General features: G+C 36.2%; 2 protein-coding genes across 4 annotated transcripts; both read right to left on the bottom strand.

Annotated features, from left to right (window-relative positions):
• Positions 1-4804: 4804 nt before the first annotated feature.
• Positions 4805-6747, bottom strand: LOC120260601 (zinc finger protein WIP2-like). Its single transcript, XM_039268110.1, has 2 exons — positions 6014-6747; positions 4805-5521 (listed from the first exon to the last, which is right to left on the bottom strand). The coding sequence occupies exons 1-2, from the start codon at positions 6674-6676 to the stop codon at positions 5099-5101; spliced, it is 1086 nt and encodes a 361-aa protein (XP_039124044.1). The 5' UTR covers positions 6677-6747; the 3' UTR covers positions 4805-5098.
• A 5481-nt stretch (positions 6748-12228) lies between these two features.
• Positions 12229-19716, bottom strand: LOC120261280 (outer envelope protein 80, chloroplastic). Of its 3 annotated transcripts, none has more exons than XM_039269109.1 (17): positions 19104-19716; positions 18651-18744; positions 17885-17967; positions 17633-17730; positions 17474-17543; positions 16595-16688; positions 16361-16442; positions 16217-16252; positions 15813-15966; positions 15593-15736; positions 15179-15249; positions 14893-14971; positions 14699-14814; positions 14203-14350; positions 14048-14117; positions 13549-13751; positions 12229-12326 (listed from the first exon to the last, which is right to left on the bottom strand). In XM_039269109.1, exons 1-16 carry the CDS (start codon positions 19638-19640, stop codon positions 13597-13599), a joined length of 2031 nt encoding a protein of 676 aa, XP_039125043.1. In that variant the 5' UTR covers positions 19641-19716; the 3' UTR covers positions 12229-12326; positions 13549-13596. The 3 variants fall into 3 exon arrangements, with proteins under 3 accessions (XP_039125043.1, XP_039125044.1, XP_039125042.1); XM_039269110.1 differs by lacking the exon at positions 12229-12326 and adding an exon at positions 12360-12644; XM_039269108.1 differs by lacking the exon at positions 12229-12326 and having other exon boundaries at positions 13287-13751.
• Between the last annotated feature and the right edge of the window lie 333 nt (positions 19717-20049).

The following is a 20049-nucleotide window of genomic DNA, read 5'->3' as shown; positions in this document are numbered from 1 at the left end:
GTTGTGAGATGGGAAGGATATCCAGGATTGCATGGCTTCAAGTCAAGAGTGCAGTTTGTGATTCTATTAGATTTGCTTTCTAGATTGAGATCTAGTTATACAAGCAGCATTTAGAAACTCACTCAGTGATGGTGAGGCCATCTCTCAGACTTATCAAAAACATGACATATGATTTCATCTAAAGATCAGTCACCTCAAAAGTGTTTATGGTCCTCTGTTGCTGCATCGAGGAAAGTGGCTCTTGATAGGATTGGTTCCTATTCATAGTGCATGCAGTAGGAAGCTTAGGGTAGTCAAGTTATGGGCGTTTTTGCAGAAACTATAGCCAACCATCTCTTCTAGAACACTCAATACCTCTCTTTTATAGGAAATTGATCTTGATATAATGGGGTAAGGATGACCATACTTCTTGAAAAAGAGAACCAAAGGCATTCATCAGCTAAAGGAGAAAAAGAGAGTGGTGTTCTTTTAAACTTCGTTGGGAAGGGAAGCATTATTTGTTACATCTACACTCTAGACCATGTATGGACCAATTGAAGGAGAGACATGCACTGCCCACCCATTCGACCTAAACCCAAACAAACGGTGCTTGAACAGTTAGCCATGGACATTAGGAAAAAATAAAGTACTAGCTTCATAGGTTCTGGTTGTTGAATCATTCATGCATTGTTTCTCTCTCTCTCTCTCTCTCTCTCTTTTTCTCATTGGATTCATGTGATTCTTATATCCATACTCAGATTTAGTTCCTGTTCTCATTATTTTTGTGAATATTAATGTTGTAGTGATTCACCATCATCTTAGCTAAATTTTACTGGCCTGTACACTACAGCAACACATTGGATGGAACCGGTGGTAGTTAGTATTCATGTTTGTGTATCACTGTTTTCTTTAAATTCAGAGATCCATTGAATGTGCAAGTGATCGTGCTCAAGTTTACTTTAAAAGGTATTAATTTCATACTTGTCCTTTTCCTAGATTTTGGCCGTCCACCAAACACATAGCACCTCACTAGCTCACTCCACTCTGTTTAAATATTCAGTTGCACTCTTGATACCATTTATATGCAGCAGCATGGCTTCGATCACCATCCTGTTTCATATTTTTGTAGTAATTGTAGGGGAAGCTATGTCTCACGTGGTCAATATATTATATGCGGATGATGTGGTATTTGAGTGATGATCTCTGAACTTTGATGGAAAATATCATGACCTATGGACTTGTCAATCGGCCACCAATGGGTGAAAGTGAATTTATGGCGTCATGTTCTCAGTAAATGCATCCCCAGCTGAACTCTGAAGTTGTTAATTCAGAGAAAAGGCCTGGGTTTTAGATCACTTATGTAATATCCTCTCTCTGGTTATTCCTTTAAGTTCCGCACTTAAATGTCATTCATTTGCTGTACTTCAAAAAACAAAGTTTGTTGGACATTTAATGGTTTGTGATTTGATATCTTTCTGATACTTAACTACATTTTGGTCTCAGAAATGACAATAGCTTGCACTTTGATGGTCATTTATAGGATTAGTGGTAACAATTGATGTTGCTAGTCAACTGGAGGTTCTTTTGCTTCGAGAAAAAGCTACAGATAAATTCAAGATCTTTATCAGGAAATTGGACCTTTGAGTTTCACCACACACAAGCCGCATCATCATTTGGTAAGTAACGTTATTTATACTATACAAGTTAGCTTGTGAAATCAACTCGGTAAAACTATTTGTCTTCTTTCAATTTTTGCACCAATGATTCTCTGATTTTTATTGTGTATATCTTGGTATTTTTGTTTAGCTATAGTAATAGTCTGACATCGGTTAAAAGAGTAAATATGGACATGAATATATAAGCATGGTACTCACATTTCTGGTTTGCTGGTTTGCTGGTTTGCATTGACACTTTAGAGAGGTTGTTGTGTTTAATGTGGGCCTGATGGGGCAGGGGCAGGAAGAATTGGTTGTGTGCTCTTAACATGGGGACAAAAGAGTCTAAATTGTACTCTGTGTGGTGGACCCAAGTCTAATGTTCCAACTTCAAAAAGAAGTTGGTGGGGTGGTCACTGTGTTTGTTTTCTCCCTTCACTCTCCGTCCCACATTAATTTCTAGGGTTCCACCTCCCCCAATGAATAGTACATGTAATGAGTTTGAAAGTGAGTTCTCATGCTTGATGTTCTCCATGCGCAAGCACCTGCTTCCTTTGACTTGCACTAGTCCAATCAGAACCCTTGTTAATTAATTTATTTATTTATTTATTTATTTATTTTGGTCTCAGTAATTATGCACTAGTACATAAATATCTGCAATTTCTGTGATTAATTTCTTTGGTTTTAATAGCATTAAATTTATCCAACCACTCTTTTGCTCAAACTGTTTGTGGAGCTTGAGTCTCTCTCGCCTTTCACGCCTTTCATTGAAATCCATGCATGCTTCCACTGACTACCGCTATTTTCTTGCACTGTTCCAAAGTGCTTTCTTCATGTCTCACTGCTTGTAAGCATTTGTTTGTTTGTATGTGTGTTTTTTAAGCGTCTCTGTAAGGATGAAGACTGCTTTCATTTTAGTTCTGTTGATAAGATTCATGCATGTTATACCTTGATCTTTATTTCTCTGGTGCCAATGTTCCTAAAGCAATTTATGTGGGAACAAGTCTAATGTTCTATAGTCATCATATGTACCAAGAAAATAAAAATTTATAGGTTCAAACGTTAGCTTTTCTTTTATCATGGTCTTGGTGAGAGGGGGAAAATGCTCTTTTTATCATAACATGTTCAAACTTTTCTTTTTTTGTCTTTGATCAGTTTGTCCCTTTCTTCTCCCTCCATCCTCAATTTGAACATTTTATAAAAAGTTGTGTGGAGATATAAAAAAAAACCCATCAAATTAACACTGTATAAGAAGGTTAGTTTAATCCAAACCTAACATATGATATTATCTTGATACAACTTAAAAACTTATGTATGAGTATCCATTATTTACTAACTTAACATTTATTATATTATTAGTTACTTTCAATTGTATTTTTTTATATAAATATATTATTTGATCTCTGATCAATTCAAAAAAATTTCCACTTGATTTCTGTCCCAAGTCCAGAGCTCTGATCTTAGTCTCAGGAATGTTCTCTTGCTTTTATGTGTGTAAACGTTGCTTTTCTTTATGTTTTCCTTTTGTTAAAAGAGAAACACATAATATTAAACTCTTCAATGAAGGAGAGAGAGAGAGAGAGAGGTTTGGTAGGTAGGTAAACGAGCTTGTACCCAACATCTCTCTCAGAGGCCTCATGCTTACACAGAATGAAGACAGGCTTGTCCCCCTCATGTTGGAATGTGAACAGAAAGAATGAATTAGTCTTGACATACACCACCGTCCACAAAGGAGGGGGCCTTGGGATTGAAAGCAGACAAGGGATGGATGACACAACCCTTATGTCCCTTTGTGCTCTTTCTTCTTGTTTGTTTTTGGATTATTATTATTCTAAAACTATGCTCAGATCTCCTCGCACAATTGTTGATGTTTACTGTATATTAATGCATTTTAATTTCAATGATGTTATAAATGATCGAGATGTAGTTGGATTTTGGAGTCCTTATTAAAAGTTACTTTCTGAATGATGAGAATTGAGTCGTAGATGATGGTATATTTTGAAAATATGAAAGTGAGTGATGTAATGCAGTGGTTTAGTCGTTAAATGTGTGCTTTTCACGTTCACGAATTTATCAAGTATTATGCATGTTCATATCTTTCCTAGTGATCCAATGGCTCTATTTGGTGAAAAAACATAAATGATATTATATATATATATATATATATATATATATATATATATATATATTTGTGTGTGAATATGCACTTTCTATTTGAAAATTGAGAAATTTATATTTTTTGGACTGTTTACAGAGTTGAAATTTGTTTTGATTGGGAGAGACGGAGAAGATGAGTTCTTTGTTAAGGGAAACAATGGCACTAATCAGCCAAATAATACACACATATAACTAGATTTGTTTGCAGATGATGATAGGTTAAATAATAATAATAATAATAATAATAATAATAATAAAGGTTAGCGTGAGAGGAAAGAGCAAGATGTGAAAGTACTGAATCCCTCCACAGTTCAATTACTCTTTTCATGGGTGAATATTGTGCCTGAAAGGGACTTCTCATAAAACTTTTGTTGACTGCTCTCTGTTCTCTTCTCTCTCTCTCGCTCGCTTATAGAGTTATAGTGAACTTCATTGCATTAACAGTGAACAAAACGAAGTACAACCCTTGGTACAGATCCTCCTCTTTCTCTCTCCAGCTCGCTTCTGAGAATGAACTATATCAGAGATCTATCTTTTCACTGCAATCTCACCTTCACAACTTCTAACATGCCTTCACAAGTACTGTATCCTATATCATATGTACCTTTTTCTCTCTCTCTCTCTTTCTCAATATATGCTGCACTTCATTGCAATAAGACCAAATCTAAGCACAAATCTTGGTACAATCTCACACACTCACTCTCTCTCTCTCTCTCTCTCTCTGAGTTGATTTTTGGGACGTTCTCTGTAAGAGATGCTAATCATTTTGATTATAACATCTCATAGTATGTGTTCTTTCTATCAACAATATTCTTTTATATAACATCTATTGTCCAAATCCACAAAAAGCTGATATGCTTGCTTGCAGGTGTTATAAAGCTTACTTAACACCCTTCTCTTAGTTTTGCACGGTCTCTTGTACACTGATGCATCCACCCACATTTTTATGATTAGCCTTTGATAATACCAAAGCTTTATTTTGTAATTAACATGATCAAACATATATATATATATATATATAAAAGAAATGAAAACTTTGCGAAAAAGGTAACTAAACCAATTACCACAAGTCCATTTCCAAGATTAACAAAGCATATATAGAGCATTCATTCACTCATCAGGGATGGGCTTCACATCTTTGTGTTTTGCTCTATATTTGGATAAATGATCATGAACATATCAAACTATAAAACTCATCAACAAGATACTAAATTATCCATCCCCATCATCATCATCATCTTCTCTTTCTTCTTTGTCATGATCATGGATTGAAATTAATTGATTGGTAGGTAGATATAAAGTATCAATTAATCTTGTTCGATCTCGGACGAAGGTTCATCATCCTCATCGAAGCAGTCAATACCTAAAGCACCATGACCATGACCAAAAGCCTTGATATGATCTTTGAGAGACCTCTTGTGCTTGAAATCTGATCCACAAGAGCAATACCAAAGCTTGCCACAGTTCTTCTCATGAGTTCTCCAGTCTCCACGGACAGCAAAAGCCTTGCCACATTTTCGACACATGAAAGGCTTGATTCCATGCTTTCTCTTGTAATGTGTTTGAAGTGTTCTGAAATCCTTCAATGGTTTTGATCTTGGGTGGTCTATGTTGTTCCGACAACCAGGAGCACAGCAGTAACATGGTAACCTTAGCATTGCTGTTGGTTGAGTTCCTCTTAGTGACTCTGGACCTTTTCTATATTGTGATCCATGTCCCCACATGTGCATCTACGGGTTCATCAAACATGACTTCAGTTATGTATATATAATATATGCATAAACAATATTAAGGTTTGATAAAGAGAAGATGGAGGAGGAGAAAAAGGATGTAGCATTGAAGAAATTAAGATGGAAATCCTTTTTCGGATCATATATACTAATTAGTTTCGTAAATTAAGATGTGTGAGTGATGTGGCTGCAGGCCTAGATCTTGTCAGTGAAACCAAGAATCACATGAAATCTAACTTGGAGATTCACTGTTACAAGGAAGTAATGGTACTTGTTCTGTGTGAAGAGTGTGTGAAGAGAAGAACAGGAAAGTGCTGATAAAGAACAGTGATGAGAGGGAGTAGTATTATATATATATTTGTAGTAGTAGTAGTGCACTAGAACTGAGACCGGACAAAAGAAGAGAGAGAGACAGACAGACAGACAGACAGACAGAGAGAGCTGTAGGAATTAAGATGAACACATGCATGAGTGAGTTAGTGAGTGACTGACCTGCATGTTGTTGTATCTGTTGAAGGTCTTGCAGCAAACTGGGCAAGAGAACTGGGTGGGACCAATGAGGATCTGAGAAGGTGTTGGTATCCAGTATTGACCTTTGTGCAGCCTTCCTCCTATGAGAGGTGGAGGAGGAGGAGGAGGATGAGGATGAGGAGGACCTTGTTTAGGGTCTTCGGTCATTGAGAGAGTAGGAGTAGTAGTTGTGGAGGAGGAAGAGTTGAGTCTAGATATGAGATCACTTGCAGTCCTGCTAAGACTTGGAAGGCCTATGTGGAGAGCAACAGTGACTGCTTCTTCATCTTCATCTTCTTGTTGTTGTTGTTGTTGTCGTCGTCGTCGTCTGTGTTGGTGTTGGTCATCATCTTCATCATCATCATCATCATCATCTTCTCCTTCTTCATAATAATCTTGTTGTCCATTAATGTTAGGATGTAAAGATGTAGTTTGAAATCTAGATGAGGGTCTTGTGGGACTGAGAGTAAGGAGGGGAAGGGCTTCTCTGAGGGGAGGGGAGGGTGGTGGTGGGATGGTGTAAAAATGGTAAGTTAAGGTTGCTGCTGAGGAGAAGGGGTGGTGCTTATTCAAGTGAGCTTCTTCTTCTTCATCATCTTCTCCTCTTTCTCTTCTCAAGGAAATATTGGTGTATGGGTGTTGCATGATTGCTGTGTGTGTGTGTGTGTGTGTGTGTGTGTGTGTTGAGACTTGAGTGGAGAGACTGATTATTATAGACATTGAGTGAGAGAGGGATAAAGAGTTTGTTGGTGTTAATAAAAATACATTATATCATGGATATACCCAAAGGACATATAACACAGAGAGAGAGAGAGAGAGAGAGAGAGAGAGAGATGACTTGAGGGAGTCTCTGTTAGCCTTACAAGTTACAAGCTTATCTAGCTATTTGTTTATTCTTTTTTTAATCTTTGGATTTTTATTAAAAGATTTATCATAAAATCTTGATTAATTTTTTTATATATATAAATAGATGTTTAAGCTATATATTCTGTGTGTGTGTGTGTGTGTAATGTTTTGAAATGTCTCTACAGAGACTTTGTTAACCTTTTACTTGTGAGACTTTCATATAGAAAGTTTTGCATTGTGGGCATGCATTAGTTGTTTCATTACTATCTTGCTTTTATTACATGGAGTCTACATCTTTGAAAATAAAAAATGTGCTTTGTGTTTTTAAGAACCAATGTGCAAAGCAAGAGAGAGCTTCTAGAGCTATTATGTCATCAGGAGAGTGCTTGGATTCGTTTTCCATTAACTTAATTAAGTCCTTCCTCTCCCTCCCGTATTCCAACTAACCACTTTAATTCTCGGATTAATAAAATTGCCTCCTCAATTGGGGCATGGAAGCACTCACTTATTTCCCAAGCTGATAGAGTTGTTCTTCTTAACTCCTATCTCTTCTCTCTTCCAGTGTACTTTATGCCCAACTTCTATCTCCCTGACTCTGTCTTGGACTCCATCTCTAAGCTTGCGCGCAATTTCCTTTGGGGTAGGCATGGCAGGGATGCTGGTTTCTATTCTATTGGTTGGCGAACAGTTACTCTATCTAAACTTGAGGGGGTCTTGGCCTCCGCAACTTTAGAAATGTCAGGATTGCTTTTCTTGCCAAACATGTGTTTTCGATTATTAACAAGGAGGACAAACATTGGGTCTCTATTTTTCTCCACAAGTATGACAATTGGAATATTTGGGTGATGTTTTTCATACTAATACTTCCTATTTTCATAAAGACATCATTAAAACTGTGAAAATTATCAGGCCCAATCTTCATATGGCTGTTTGTAATCCCACCCTTTCCAATGTTTGGGAGGATCCTTGGCTTCTTGATCTTCCCCTGAGCCATAAGCCAACTTTTATAAGTATGAACCTAATTGACGACATCTCTATTAACTCCTTTGTGCTTAACGGTGATCTCAATATTCGTGTGTGTTCTGCCCTGTTTGGGGACGACTTGAGTCATGTCGTATTTAATAATATTGTTTTCGATATTGAGGCCAAGAGTGAATGGGTTTGGCGCCCCATCACCTCCTTGGCCTCTACTATGGCTACTATTTATGATCATCTTAACTCGGAAAATCTTAATTTTGATGTTTGGAATGGTTGGAGTTTCATTTGGAAACTCAAAGTCCATCCTCGCACTAAGACTTTTGTTTGGAAATTGGCTCATGGTAAGCTCCCAACCGGCAATTATCTCTATAATATTAACATCGGGCCTGCTACATTTTGCCATTTTTGTGGCCTCTTTCTTGAGTCGGCTGAGCACCTTCTCTGGCATTGTCGCTATGCGAAAATTTGTTGGGATATCACTTTCAATTGGTTGGGCTTGGATCGTTCTTTCCACACCCATCTCAGCAATGGCACTTGGCTTACTTGCAAATTCATCTGTGCTTTTAGTTGTGATTTCGCCAAGGCCCTTATTGCCTCGGTTACCTGGCACATTTGGACTTCAAGATGCCATAAAAGCTTTCGTCAAACCCCGCCTAATTTCAATCAGATCCCTGCCATAGCTTGGACAGGTATCCAAGCTTATTTTTCTGTGCATGGTCTTTTCTACAGGAACACTTCTTTGAGTCTACAATCTCCCCACTTATCAATCGTGGTGTACTCGGATGCGGCGTGGGATCCTCTGTTAGGTAAGGCTGGCTTTGGATTTTTCATCACTACTAATTGTAATGCCATTCTGCTTGCAGGAGCTGCTGGTGATACTTGCGCTTACTCTCTTGACGTCGAGCTCCATGCCATCCTACTTGCCTTAGAGCAATGTCGCTTGAATGCCTGGTCTCCCAGCAAGCTCTTCTCTGATTCCAGATGCGCGATCGATCTGATTAATGATTTCAACAATGTAACTGCATGGCGATCCTCTGATATTGTTCTTTCTATCAAAAGTATCTCATGCAAGTGGCCTGATTTTTCTTGGAAGCACATCCATCGCGACTTCAACTGTATTACTGACATCCTTGCCCAATTCGGCAGCCTAAATCCTCATTTATCCCTCTTTGCCCAAGGGCCGCGATCGTCCGCGCTGGCTCGATGATCTTTGTTTTTCATCAAACTTCTCCTTGTAACTTCTGATGTGCTTTTCTGTTTTTCTTTTTTGTTTTTAGCTACTTGTAGCTCCTCTTGCAAAAAAAAACTTAATTAAGTGCTTCCCTTGAGGAATAGTAGGCAAAGCAAATGGTTTTATTTTTTTGGTTATACTTGATTTTATTCAATAATTATGAAGTAACTCTGATTTAGTGGAAACATGCTTTGAAAATAAATAAATAAAGAATAAATATAGCTAGGATGGTCATTTCACATAGAATTGAATAGAATAATTGTGTCATTAATTATTTATCCATTTACCGAACCCTTTCACTTTAGTGTTCCATATGATAATGTACTTATAAGCATATCTTATAGTAATTATAGCCATGGATTCTCAGCATTGAAATCTATATGAAATGCTGAATGAATAGGTGGCTCATTCCATTTCTTTTTTTTTCTCTTTTTTTCTTTTTCTTTTCTTTTTCTTTTTTTTTATGTTTACAACTTCATCAAAATTAAGTTGGATCTTAAAAAACCATCTATCATGTGGAATCATTTTGATAAAACAATTTTTTTGAGTTCTAACAAAAATTTAAGGGAAAATTATTTTTTTAGTTCCTAAAAGTTTCAAAACATCCCAGACCCTCTGACATTTGAATTTGCCAGATAGTCCCTCCTTTTTTTGACAACTTATTTTTCAATCCTGACAGTGTACTTTTCAATTAATGCACTTTGGACTCGTTAGTTTATTTTATTTTACAAAATGTACTTCCCGCTTGACTTTTCCGTTTAAAATTATGGGTTTTCGCTTAAAATTTGGTATTTTCGCTTAAAAACTGAGAGTCGGCCCAGTTAATATCTGTGACCTTTATGTCAATATCAATCACCTTTATGTCAGAAAGGTCTGAAAAATAACTTGTCAGAAAAAGAAAGGATCTTTTGGGAATACTCAAAGTCATGGGGTTTTTTTGTGAATATCCTGAACTTTGAAGAGACTTTTTGTTAATTTCCAGAAAATTTAATCATTAAACGGTTGTTGGTTTAGTGGTATTATTCTTAGGGGGCGTTTGGATCACTGATTGAGAGCTTGGAAATAAGAATTTTATTTCCAAGCCCTTGTTCGGTAACCAGGAAAGGCATGGATTATCTCCATGCATGGAAAAAAAGATTGTTCTTTGAAAAAGCATCATATTTCATCCAAAAATATAAGGAGAAGTATTCATGGGCCATAAAATTACTACTATACCTACGGTATATAAAACCTCTCTTTAATTATTAAATAATTCAATTAATAATATAATTATATATCTACATATTTAACTTGGAATTGATGTAAATAATTAAGTACAATAATTAAAATTAATATAAATAACAGAAATGAAATATTAAATTTAAATGTTTATTAATAATTTAAATAATATAATCACATATTTACATATTTAACTTTAAGTATTAAATAATTCAATTAAATTATTTTGGAAAATTAAAATTAAAATCAATAAATGAAATTAACTTAATTAAACGTATTTCATGGCATTAACTAATTTAATAAATATATAATAATTAAATAAATTATTAAGATTAATTATATAATTATAATATATTAAAATATGTGTTTATATTATAAATAATTAATAATAAATCACGTTAAATATTTATCATTAAACATAATTCATTATTTAATATAATATTGATGTAATTTTACTATATCCTAGTATTTTACTTTTTTTTTTTCTCCATGCTTATTCTCTCAAACCAAAAAGCATTATTCTCATTCCTTTTATTTCAATTCTATTCCTCTTTTCCCCATTCACTCTGTTCTCATCCTCATTCCACAATCCACACGGCCCTTATTGTGTAAGTGTTTTATAGGAACTTTTATTGCCCTAATTAGTTCAAAACACGCCAAACACAGTGAGTGTCAAAAAGGGACCTCGGCTCTACAAATGGACTTGCAGCCCAATTCCCACACTTGCCAGGTGAGTGGCACATACGTTGCACGATCAATTCTTGATAGTGCGAACGCCAAGACACATGACTTGTCCATTTTGTCAAAAAAATAAAAAAACCGTTGGTTGTCAATTGTATAACATAATAATGGCCGTCCTCTTTTTTCATCCGGGTTTGTGATTGACAATGGCAAAGTTAAATCTTTTAATTTTAAATACACCCACATAGAAAGAAAAATTTATGTATCTGACCACAAATAATCGGGCCTAATATATTATTACTGTCGCTCTTTTATAAAATAATGAAGGAACTTATTCTTAATAAATTGATACTATTCTATCAATTTTTTTATAAAATATGATTAAGGACGCATCAAGAAAGTATATAGGTGTTCAAAGCCATCTTTTCAACAAGACATGAAAACTGACACTTATTAAATACTCCTTTCCGTTCATTTTTATCTGTCGTTATTAATAGAATCTCACATACTAATAAATTTAATTATTTCACAAACTTTTTATAAAAAGTTTGTTATATTTTCAAAATTATATCTAATTTATATGTTCACATTTCTCTCATATTTAATTCCAAAAAAAAAAAATTGAATAGAATGTCAAGATAATTTTGGAATAAAAATAATAAATATTTTTTTATATTAGAAAATGACAAATAAAAAAAAACCATGAATTAGAAAATGACAAATAAAAAAAATATAAGTTTATAACATATAAAAAAGAATGGAGGGTGTATTAATTTCTCTTATTTTAGATTTAACCCTTTTGAGTAAAAATGAATAACACAACCCCACTTTCCAAAATCAGCTGCCATATATATACCGAACACCCTCACCGATCAAATTAGAGTTTAATTTTAATCCAAATTTTATAATATTTGCAAGGATGAGAAGCTCCTGATTTACTCATAAAATTGTATTAAATAATAATAATAATAATAATAATAATAATAATAATAATAATAAATTGACAAGATCCAACCCAAAAACAACAATTCATGGTGAATATACCAGACAAAAGCTTTATATGAACCACTCTGACACACATAATAAGGACCTTTCAGCAGAATGAGGACCCCCACGCCTTCCTCTTATCTTGCAAAAGAGTCCAAAAACCCATGAAGGGAAAGATAAGTGGGCCAAGCAAAGCAGCCCAAAGCTATATATATAGATATATATATATATATAGATAGATATATCTATCTACATATATATACTCTTGAACAAGGCTTCAAGATCTCCATCTCTCTCAAAACTCTGTGGCTGTGTAGGTAGGGCAGCCAGAGTCCTATTCTTCCCTCTCATGCCCTACACGGCATTGAATGCCAACAGTTATACACAAATACTTGTGTTGCAGAGGACTGACTACCTAGAGAAGCATTCAGTTTGTAGGGGCATTGAGGGCCTTTTTGTCCCCAAACTCAACTGACACACCAGCAAGGGTTCTAGGTATATAAATAAAAAAAGTACATCCACAGTGTGGAAAGCCATCATCATCATCTTCTATCCCAGTTCATCAGAATAGTAGACTTAGGTGGAGAGCGTAAAGATAGATAGATAAGATTAGATAGAGAGCATCCATCATTATCATTCCAGACCCATGTTTGTTGCTCATGCTCTCTCAGCCTGTGTTTTTATTGAGATAGAGACAAATAATAAAGCTACTATTCATTCATTCATTCTATCATACCGTGCAGTGATGGAGGCGAGAGAATTTATGTACGTTTTTATATTTGTTTATTTGTTTTAAATATTCAACCTCATGTTTTTTAAGGATTTTTTAAAAAAATTAATACACAACATTAATGTTAGTCAGACATAGTACAAATAGCTCGCTTATTGCATGTTTTTTTAAATTAAAACACAAAATGGTGTTCATTGCAAGAGTTAAAAAGGTTGTTTCAGCATATGTTTATCATGAAGTCTGCTCATATTTGAATAAACATAGTGATTTGTTCTCCGTTTCACTGAATCCAATTGCAGTCCTAATCATAGTTCAAGGTAACCAAACCAGGAAAATGCATTGCCATTGTAAAAGAAATCCTGATCAATTTATTTAATTGTCACCTACTATGTACTAGGTCTGCGTTACTCATTAAGATTGGAATGATCTAGACTCAAGCTTTTATACATTTAAAAAATTTAGCAAATTATCAGAAGATATATATAAATGCAATTTTCAAAAAATTCTACAAAAATTGTACGTGTTAATAATTGTCTTCAGCAGTTCACTATCTTTTGTAAGGTGTCTACTATTAAGTAGAAAAATAAAAAATAAAAATGGAGCCATATTAAACATACAATACAAAATGTCCAAATAGATTATAAAGATAAGCGCAGGATATGCAGGGACAAAATGACATCTATGCCAGAGCTTTACAAGACACTGCCTGTAGATTGAATTTGTTGATCCAACAACAAATGAAGGGAAAAAAAATTTGAACAAAATGGCACCAAAATTTATTGTGAAACATAATGATAAGACTTCCTAAACTAGCAATGCAAGGGAGAAGGAAACAGAAACTCTTACTTGAGCTGCTGCTATGAAGGATGAAGTTAGTAGAAGAGAGATGGAAAATCAGTTCCGATAGCCAACTCCAAAATGAAACCTCCTTGCATGCCTGTCATTGAGTGCATATTCAAGCCGAAGAGGCCCCAGTGGAGAACCTACTCGAATTCCCAACCCATATCCATAACCACTCCCTGGTTTTCCCCTGGCTCCGGCAGGATCACCTGATCAAGTAAACCACAAACAATTTATATGGCCAGGTTATTTATCTCACTTGAAATACTTGTTTCATATAGTTTTCGAGCTTTTATTGACACTCTCGTATTTGAGGTGACTTAGTTAATGCCGATAGGTGTTTATATTATTACAAGGCAAGTCCCATTTTCTAATCACTTATTTATCCAAAAATAATTCATTCTGAAAGCACAAGGGAACAACTTCGTAGAGCAACATATATTTGTTCAATGATGTAGATCTAGATAAAGTAGCATGGATTTGAACAAAATTATGGAGGGCTTACCAGGTACTGTGCCACCTGAACCAAGATCACTTCCATAATCGGCAAATAGAACACCCTCTAGAGGTCCATACTACAAAAGGAAAGCACAATTCATATGAGAAAACCTAAACTTAATGCATGTTTCAGTGAGATCAAGACCGAGACAACCAGCTTACCAAAGGGAATGAAACTTCACCACTGCCAACAGCATATGAACGACCAGAACCAACTGCACCTTCTTCATACCCTCTAACACTATTGGTGCCTCCGATAGCAAATGCCTCATGAGGAGAGAAATTTCCCACTACATGGCCCCCGGATAAGCTACAACAATTAAAAACAGTCACTGAACCCGTGCAAACATTTCAGACAAAAAGATCAATGCTATGGAAAGTTTAAATGAGGCTAAAACTTGTGAAGAACGGCTTCAAAACCATAAATTAACAAGTCAAAACCCAAAGTAAAATTCAGCAGTAAGATGTGATCTAATACCTATTGTTTTTTGTCATAGAACATAGCCAACATATTTCAATTGTTTATTTTACTCCATTTGTTTGATGATAGAGTCATGATTTTAGGCAATGCTTCACATTCATCAATCATTATTCCACACAAGTTGCCAAGCAAATACATCCAAAAAAAATTATTTTTACAAAGGCTAGGATATGACACCTCAAGAGAAACTGAGCTGGACCAATTTCCACACCTTGCCTTGCACGAGCACTCACACGGTTGAAATATAGCCACTCAGGGAGAATGGGAAGTCCTTGCTCCATATTAAACACAAACTGCAAGCATTATTAAAAACCCATAGTAAGACAAAAGGAAAGTAATTGGTGATGAAAAAGAAGGATGGAAAAACTGACAATTGAGGAGCCATGGTCACTGGAACCATTATAGACAGTTTCCAGTTTTGCTAATAGCATGTCATCTGAACTGTTGCCGCTGAAATACAGTCATCCACAAGTTGAATTCAACAAAGACCAACGTCAGAGATTACAAGAAAGCACAATTAGAGAACACAGCAACTCTATTGACTCCATTCTCAAAATTGATTGCAACAAAAGTTATAATGATAAGCACAAGGCACATACAACACAGAAAATAAATAACAGACACACACAACACAAAATAAATAAAACAAGTACATACCTTGCAGTTAATGGGCTGTTGTAGACATCTCTTATGATGGGATCACCTTTATCATCACGAGCACCAGCATGCTAATGGAAAAAATACACTTGCTAATAGCAGAGAACAGAAAGCATAAGAGTGAAATATGCCCTCCACAAAAGCTAAAGACATGATATGCTATCAGCCCTTCCTAATGGCAGATCAGAAGAAGCTGATGCAACAAATGCAATGTATTGTAGCATGGTCTTATTCTATGATGAGACATGGAACAAGTGTAGCACCAGCAACAAATAGAAAACAGGTGAGAATTTCACTTTTAAAAAACAAGAGGTTTGGTCTGTCATGTAAACAAACCATCCTAGAAAGCAACAAGCAGTGTAGATTATCATATCCCTAGTAAGATAGGGAGGAAGAAAAGGTAAAAAATAGTACCTGATAAATAATCCCAGTTGTTCCAGTCCACTTTGGCCTAAAAGGTCGACTATATTCAATTCCAGCTGTAACTCTTGCTATTGTAACACCACCATGACCAGATTGATGGCCTCCATGTACAAGTGTGCCAGGAGTCCTGGAGTTCTAGCATTAGAAAGAGAACCATTTGTAAACCCAGCTTCCATAGTTAAGAACGCAATAAAGAAAGACATTGAACCACCTGAATCATGATAGTTCTTGATGTTCGCTTATTATCTCCTTCAATCCATGGGTCTGTGTAGTTTATGCGGAAAATGGAATCAATTTGGCCCCTTTCTAATGAAAGATTAAGCTTCTGATTCTTTCCAAAGACATTTCTGTGAGAATAAGCAAAGCTGCAACCAAATTCCAAATGTGAGAGACTTATATGAACATGTCTTCAACTGAAGACTGAACCTGAACTACTAGAATTCAAAAACATAGGCCATATGAAGTGTGCCTGATTGGCAAAAGGATGGTTAGAATTTGACTTCACACCATGAAAATATCAAGTTGGATCAAATAATAATTTCTATTACTAGATCTAGCATGAAATTACAAAAGCAGAGAAATGCAGCCATCACAAAAGAAAACATTAAATACTACCTTCCAATCAGTCCAGACAAAGGGCCATTTGTAATCCTACACATTTTAGACCAAAAAAATTTTGAATTAGTGAATTAGTGAGGTCAAAATGGTAATCAATTAGTAAAGAGGTATGCACCAAAGATACTATTGAGAATCACTCACCCACTGGAAATTCCTCCTCCAGCAGAGAAACCACCACTAGGACGTTCAACAAGATTCATTACCAAATCAACCTTGCCAGTGTCTGAAAGGTTTCATAGCATCAAAATTCAAAGCAATAGAAGTAATAACAAGTCTAAGACATGGAAGCAAATGAATGTCACGGATTCAAAATATAATCAGGAAACAAAATCAACAACTACACAAAATAGAAATAGCAAGAAAAAAACTATTCACCTCCCGCAGGCTGTGGAATAATTGTAACATCTTCCATGATACCCATAGTTAGTATAGTTTCCACATCTCTTTTTCCTTGTAGCATGCTGTAAACCTAGATTACAAGGTGTGTTAACATCCGTAGCCTTAAAACAAGAAATTGTATATATCAAATAAGAACACCAAACATGGCAACAGATTACAATCATAGACCAGCTTTTACTCATAGATGACACCATGAAATGGGAAATATACATTTCTTTTTTTATTTTTGCACACATTATACATACAATTCAAGCATTCCCAAGGGCACGGACATCCAATTTCTCCGCTTGCAATGTTACTCTGGCAAGGGATTGATATATTGGTAGATCATTCAACAGTCAGTAAGCACCATTCCAAGCTGTTGTATGGCTTCAATTTCTACTTGCTGGCAAAGCAGGGTGATCAAACAATTAATGCCCACGTGATCAGAGGCTCCCAAGCATCTGGCCTAGAAGAGTGGACCAAAAGTGGGTAACAGCGGGACCCGTCAGATTACAGCTAGAGAGGAAGGAGCCTCAGAAGGACAAAAAAAGAAGGAAAAAAAGTGCTCTGCCTGCTTGTGGGCAGAAGCAGCAGCTTAACAGGTAGGTTGGGCTTAGGTTATCGCAAAAGCATAGTCAAGAAAACACAAGTCCACATCTTCAGTTAGAAAGTCATTAGTTGTACACCTAAATAGATATGATTTCCGGCAGTTATGCATCCTGACCAAGGACACTGGCAAAGACTGATCCTGGATCCACCTTTCAGCATCAACTCTTAATGCTTGCTTTATTACCACTTACCAGGACGGTTTGTCGAATATACAAACAAACAAAAGCTTCCAACTAGACACAATGAGAAGTTTACAGTTCAAACCTGCCCCTTTTTTGTAGAAAGCTGTCTAAGAATAGTCTCCGGTCTGGTCTTCCCAGTAGTTGGCTCGCCACTACAGGAATAAAACAAAAACACAAAGGGATTTAGCATCTCCATTATTTTGTTTGAACCAAATATGCACTAGGAAGATGAGGTTCTCACGTCCTTCTATCAAGAAAACGGATGGTGATATTATTAACCTCAGCTTCTGAAACCTGTAGCTTAAGAATTCCACCAGAGAGCATCTCAATGCTAGAAACCTGATGTCAAAAGAAAACAAGTTCAAAGTACAATAATTTCATAACAACAAGGTCTCTTCATTGAGTTGAAAATAGAATTAAGGAAAGGAAACCAGAAGGGGAAAAGCATCATATAAATTAATATCAATGGGTCTGACTGTTGTGAAGCACCAACCAAGCCAAATAATCCACGTTCGATATACCACCCATTGATGGAGTTAATCACCTCATCCAATCGTCGTATATTGACAATTTTTCCTGCATAACTTGTCAACAAAAAAATTTTGCCAAATGAAAATGTCACAATAGCACCACGAATCTTTCTAAATGGAAATGGTGATAGAAGCATAGTAGTAACCAAAAAAAAATAGCAAACAGATATCAAAGCAATACATTTTGAACTACAGAAAATAAAGATAAATGCTCGTGAATATTCAAGTTATAGTTCATGATTTTAGAATAAACATTTTCAATTGCATACACACAGTTGTGCCTTCAATTGTCAAAAAAAGACATCACAACTCTCGTGAGAGATCTAAAGCAAACTCAATTTTGTTTACTTCAAGTTCATTCCTTTCACAAGCTCTTGAAGATGCAGCAACAGCATATTTTAGTTATTTTGCTTTAACGACCATAGACATCAACAAAGGATCACAATATCAAAAGGAAAATCATAATGCAAGCATTCATGTCAGCATAGAATGTACAGTATTCTTTAATAAAGCAAAGTCGATCGACTTCAGAAATTTCAAAATTGGATTCCTGTTGATGGTAGTAGTTTCCTTTAGTGCCTTTTGACCATGGCTGATACTAATGGCAGGATACCTACCTAGATAATTTAGTAAATAAATTTGGCAGCAAATTAGATGCATTACAGAAGAAAGGGGCCAAATGCAAGTTATTTTACATGGAAATTCCAAGAATTCAAGACAGTAATATACCATATCCATCACGAAAGGCATCCTCCACAAACTTTGTTGGGAGAACGTTAGCTCCCTCACATATCAAACCTTGAAAATCCTGGTTGGGTTCTACCTGTTACCCCATAAAATGAGTTCAAAAATTATATCAGAAAATAAAGCAGTTACTTAAAATTTGATACCTAGTACAACAAAATTTGCACAGGAAAACAGAAAAAAGAAAAGCAAAAGAAAACAACAGAGAACACATCAATTACAACAAAACCTAGAACAAGGCGAAAGAAGCATATTAATGAAAATTAGTTGGCATGCAAGGAGGATTTCAAAATTCTCGTATAAGCAACATAAACATCAAGATCTTATCCAATTATTCATTTCGCGCTAGTGTTTGCAACAATGCTAAGCTCAACATCATCCGTTCACCTGGTTTAAGGAAAAGTTCAAAATCAAGCGAACTGAAAGATGGTTCTAAACCTGAAAGACGAGCTGGATACCATCGCGGGTGTCGACAGCCACGGGCATGCATGAGCAGAAGAAACCACTCTCAATGATACGGTGCACGTCCTCTTGAACTTCCCGCCCCGTAAGCGCGGCGTTTGGCCTGCAAGACTTCAGCGCGCCGGTGGCAGCCGCCTCGAGGTCAGCGCGCTCGAGCGTTTCCCCATCCTTGTTCCGGATCAATACCTCGCTGATCAAAACCCTCTCTTCATCCTCCCGCCCGCCATGCTGCCGCCTAGAGACCCCGGATTCATGCTCTGGCCTCGTCGCAGCAAGAGACGCCGAGCAAAGAACCCCACGACCACGGAAGCCCGAGATGGAGCACAGTAGCCGCTGTGCTGCCTCTCTGGCTCGATCGAGATGGATGGCGAAGGATTGGCGGGCGAAGGGGAGGGTGGAAAGGATGGGATTGGGACTCGAGATGGGAGGCCTGGGGATCTTTATAGATGAGGAGACGAAGCGAATCCCTTCATTCTTCACCATTTTCGAAGGCGGAGAAGCAGGAGAAGGCATAGAACCCTAGAATCGTTTCTAGGGTTTTGATACTCCCTGAGTCCCCGAAGAAGCTGCAAGAGCTCGAGATTTATGGGTTTTGGGTTCGTTTGAATCGACCTATTTCGACCGCCCGGTTCACTTGAACCGGAATTTAACGGATGCGGATCCAAGTTTAATTGGATCCGGGTTCATATAAAGATCCGGATCCGTATATCACCTCTTGATAAATTATTTCTTACTAACAAAACGAAGCTAATGTGCTTCACTTGTTGTTTATGGTTTAATATATATATATATATATATATATTCATGGTAATAAATCTGTCTTTTTTCATATCACATAAATCTCGTTAGTGTTTACCTGCATTTGTCTATTTATAAAAAAACCATTACTAATTCACTCTATCACTTTTTTTTTTTAATAAAA

Source organism: Dioscorea cayenensis, chromosome 5 (genome assembly GCF_009730915.1).
Source record: "Dioscorea cayenensis subsp. rotundata cultivar TDr96_F1 chromosome 5, TDr96_F1_v2_PseudoChromosome.rev07_lg8_w22 25.fasta, whole genome shotgun sequence".
NCBI classification, from domain to species: domain Eukaryota; kingdom Viridiplantae; phylum Streptophyta; class Magnoliopsida; order Dioscoreales; family Dioscoreaceae; genus Dioscorea; species Dioscorea cayenensis.
This window is presented reverse-complemented; position numbering and strand designations above follow the sequence as displayed.